At 43.6% G+C, this 4,470-nt stretch overlaps 1 protein-coding gene across 2 annotated transcripts in view; it reads left to right on the plus strand.

Moving 5' to 3' along the window:
- Positions 1-4,470, plus strand: part of Myom1 (myomesin 1) — a 111,941-nt gene that overhangs the window by 25,604 nt on the left and 81,867 nt on the right. For both annotated transcript variants that reach the window (XM_021217647.2, XM_021217648.2), the window contains exons 6-8: positions 1,778-1,870; positions 3,271-3,359; positions 3,467-3,526. In XM_021217647.2, coding sequence (XP_021073306.1) covers positions 1,778-1,870; positions 3,271-3,359; positions 3,467-3,526 — 242 coding nt within the window. The remainder of the gene's footprint in view (positions 1-1,777; positions 1,871-3,270; positions 3,360-3,466; positions 3,527-4,470) is intronic.

Raw genomic sequence — 4,470 nt, forward strand, 5'->3', positions numbered from 1 at the left:
GTAGTTCTAGTTTTTCATTATAGATAGTGCTGTTCTCTCTCTCTCTCTCTCTCTCTCTCTCTCTCTCTCTCTCTCTCTCTCCCTCTCTCTAAGACGTATGTATGTATGTATGTATACAGCATACAGCTTTCTGCCTGCATATACACTGAAGGACAGAAGAGGGCACCAGATCTCATTATACATGGTTATGAGCCACCATGTTGTTGCTGGGAATTGAACTCAGGACCTCTATAAGAGTAGACAGTGCTCTTATCCTCTGAACCATCTCTCCAGTGCCCCCCCCCTTTAAGAGTTAAAAAAAAAAAGGTTTAAGTAGATAAACCTTATGTGGCACTGGCTATTGAGAACGTGGGGACTGTAGAAGGTCAGGTACCACTTACGAAATGGAAGTCAGTGTCTCACAGAGAAGCCCCTTCTGCCTGGCTTACCTTCTGTGAGGGCAGCAAGCTGCAAACAGGACTGGAACGGTTGGAAGTCGCCTGTCATGATCTGAAGTTATCCTGTGGCAAAAGTCTTTCTTATTACGACAAAACTCAAGTCACTTGAGTATAATGGCCTTTCTATGCAGCAACATTGTTCTTAAGAATTACATGCAAGCTTGCCAGGAGGAGGAGGATTGTGCTTTCCTCCCACAGGGAGCGCCACCAACAAAAAGCCAACACAAAGCTCTCATTCTGTTTTACTACAGTCAACTGGCGTTATTGTTGTTGTTGTTGAATATACTATTTATACAAAGAAATGTATGTTATATATAAAGGAAGAGTCTAGGCAACTTTATTTTCAACTGTACATACCCATATGCATACCAGTACCTAACTGGAGCCCAAGTATATATATTTAGCACCCAAGACACCTCTTTCAAGCCATGTGCCCACCTCAGGAAGTCACCATCTTGACTTTGAACGATGTCAATGAGCCATTCTGTTTTCCTATCATTTATTTATGTATTCATTCATTCATTCATTCACTTTGCATTCTAATTTCAGCCCTCCTTCCTCCTCTCCCCCCCCTTACCCCTTCTAGAGAAGGAGAAGCCTGCCCATGGGTTGCCACTGACTCTCCTCCTCCTCTTCTCTTCAAACAATAATAAAAAATAAGGTTCCAGTAGATAAGCTTCATGTGGCACCACAGCACTGACTGTTGGGAACATGGGGACCGCCCTGGCAGGCTGAGATGTAGCAGCACTAAGCGCATCCTTTCCCACTGTGACCAGACAAGGCGGCCCAGCCGGGGGATACAAAGGCAGGCGATGGAGTCAGAGGCAGACCTTAGTTAGGGGACCCACATGAAGACCAAGCTGCACATCTGCTACAAATATGTAGGAGGCCTAGGTCCACCCAGTGCCCGCTCTTTGGTTGGTGGTTTAATGTTTTCCTATTTTATATAAATAATCACTATCCTATTTGCTATTTCATAGCTGTAGCTTTTCATTACATGAGATGCATACATATTGTGACTGGTTCACATTTTTCATATAAACTTTAATGAAGAGGAGAAAGCATTTTGAGAAGTTTTATTGTGGTGCTGGTGAATTTAGTAAAGCTAGGGTAATTTGCATTTTTCTCTTTTCAATAGATGGAATTATTGCGTTTCACTTACGCGTATATCTATAGGATATGTAGATACACCTGTAAGTGAAATGCAATAATTCTTTTAAGTGTGTATGTCTTTCTCCTCCCCCAAACACACACACACACACACACACACACACACACACACAAAGATTATACAGTTAATTATTCTTTAATCTGTTCATCTTGTTTCCATTATCTTTCAGGTATAAGAACCAGGTGCCTATAAATGTCCATGCAAACCCGGGAAAGTACATCATTGAAAGCCGATATGGAATGCATACTCTTGAGATCAGCAAGTAAGAACACACCAGTGTCTGTGTATGCCACCACCAGACACTCCAAGAGCACACCAGTGTGTGTGTGTGTGTGTGTGTGTGTGTGTGTGTGTGTGAGACAGCCAGACACTCCAAGAGCACACCAGTGTATATGTGTGTATGTGATCACCAGACATTCCAAGAGCACACCAGTGTGTGTGTGACAACCAGACACTCCAAAAGCACACCAGTGTGTGTATGTGTGTGTGTGTGTATGTATGATCATCAGACACTCTAAGAGCACACCAGTGTGTGTGTAAGTGTGATCATCAGACACTCCAAGAGCACACCTGTGTGTGTGTGTGTGTGTGTGTATGTGTGTGAGACAACCAGATACTCCAAAGGCACACCAGTGTGTGTATGTGTATGTGTATGTGTGTGTGTGTGATCATCAGACACTCCAAGAGCACACCAGTGTGTGTGTGTGTGTGAGAGACAACCAGACACTCCAAAGGCACACCTGTGTGTGTGTGTGTGTGTGTGTGTGAGAGAGAGATCACCAGACACTCCAAGAGCACACCAGTGTGTGTATGTGTATGTGTGTATGTGTGTATGACAACCAGACACTCCAAAAGCACACCAGTGTGTGTATGCATCACCATAAGACCCAGTGAATCACAAATGATACTAAGCAAACCCAGAGAACCAAGGAAGAACAGGAGAACTAGAGTGATTAGACACAGAACAGTCCACTTGGAATCTCTGGGAAGGCCTTGTCCCCCATCCATCTTTGTAAGACTTTCCTATTCCTATACTACAACATAAAGGAGCACGCGGAAGGCACTTGTGTGATGCCATGAGCTGGAACTCCAGTTGGAGCCCAGACATCAGTAGAATCAATTAAGTTTCTTACGTTTTGAAACTACAGGATGGAATGGTATAAAAGACCAGCCTGGTGCAGGCTTGTGGCTCAGGGAGGCTGTGGGAAGCCATCATGAGAAGTTAATTCTTTCTCTTCCCTGTCATCCCAATGCTAGACCCAAACCTCGTTCCTGAAGCAGGATAGCATGGAGCTCACATGTTCACGGTCATTACCTGCTCCAACAGTACATGCGTGGCTGGGCATTTTTTCCCTTCAGCAGTACAAAGCAGTTCCTGGGTGCAGTTGATATCCTCAGTACTTTGTTAACTCTTTGGCATTTTAAATGAACCAAGGTTAGGCTCACACTGGATCACAGATATTCTCTCGCCACCCCACAGCAGGGTGAAAATCAGTAGATAACCCCGGGAACAGAGACAATTCCTGCATCAGGAGCCCTAGAGAGCCACACGTGAACCATTCATTTCCAATCTGCTCTGTTAGCAAAGCGTTCCTTGAGAAAACAGCCAACTGTTACAAGGGGTCGCCCCCACGGTCACTGATCTTCGTGTGTTTTTTGCAGATGTGACTTTGAAGACACGGCTCAGTACCGGGCCTCGGCGATGAATGTTCAGGGAGAGCTCTCAGCATATGCCTCAGTCGTAGTAAAGAGTAGGTTTGCCTTTGCTTTGTTCAAAGTAGATTTATAACCCCTGCCTACACTGAAACTCCGGCAATACAAAATAGCTCATATGTCTCCTCTCCTCTCTCTTCTCTAGGATATAAGGGAGACTTGGACGGGTCTCTCCTCCGTGGTGGGGTTTCCACGCCTCTCAGCTGTAAGTTTAACAGGACATTGGCTAAGCGCCATCTTTATGCAAAGTGTACCACAGTAACGCTCAAATTCTAAACAGTGTTCTGAATCCTGGAGTTTAAGGAAGCGACATGACTTTTAAAATAATGAAATAAATTCACAATATTTATGTATTAGTACATGCTAGGTTGGATATACTGTGCACTACCCACTCATGGTTAGTTTGCTGTTTTAAGTTCTTTGGTTACTCGTCTGTTTCTGAGGTTAATTGATTTGTTCTTTATATTTTATAAAGATATAAAATATAAAGTATTATATTATATAAAATTAGCCTGTTTATATTTGTTGAACTGATCATATGCTTAGACAGTCAAGCTCACACTTATTTTCTGCACATTAAATAATGAACAGTGAGTGCAGGTAACCATATTTTTACTACTTTATCAGATTCTTATACCTATCACCCTTCTCCACCCCAATCCCTTCCAACCCCAACACTAGGTAGGAGAGAAAGAAGGTTAGAGGGGAAAGGGGCATAACTCCCTGAAGATTATTCTTAGAAATACTTATAGGTTGAGCAAATGTCTAAAAATCACCATCAACTCTTCTGTGCTAGGAAAGAAATTGCTATATAGAGACAAGTTGCTTACTAGGCCAGGCCCCTTACATGGGTGTATACCTGCAACAGCCTGAGAACAGAGGCATTGGTCTTTCTCCTTTCGGATGGGGTACTGGAACTCACTGTGGTAGCCAGCCAGTGCCATGACTTCATAGACCATAACTGCCAAAGTCTAGTTCTAGAGTCCTTTCTTCTTGTGTTTTGTCTCTTTTCCCAAGGCCTTGAAATATTATATTGAAAATACAACCTGGCTGGGCAGTGGTGGCACACGCCTTTAATCCCAGCACTTGGGAGGCAGAGGCAGGCAGATTTCTGAGTTTGAGGCCAGCCTGGTCTACAGAGTGAGTTCC

Source organism: Mus pahari, chromosome 18 (genome assembly GCF_900095145.1).
Source record: "Mus pahari chromosome 18, PAHARI_EIJ_v1.1, whole genome shotgun sequence".
Taxonomy (NCBI): Eukaryota; Metazoa; Chordata; class Mammalia; order Rodentia; family Muridae; genus Mus; species Mus pahari.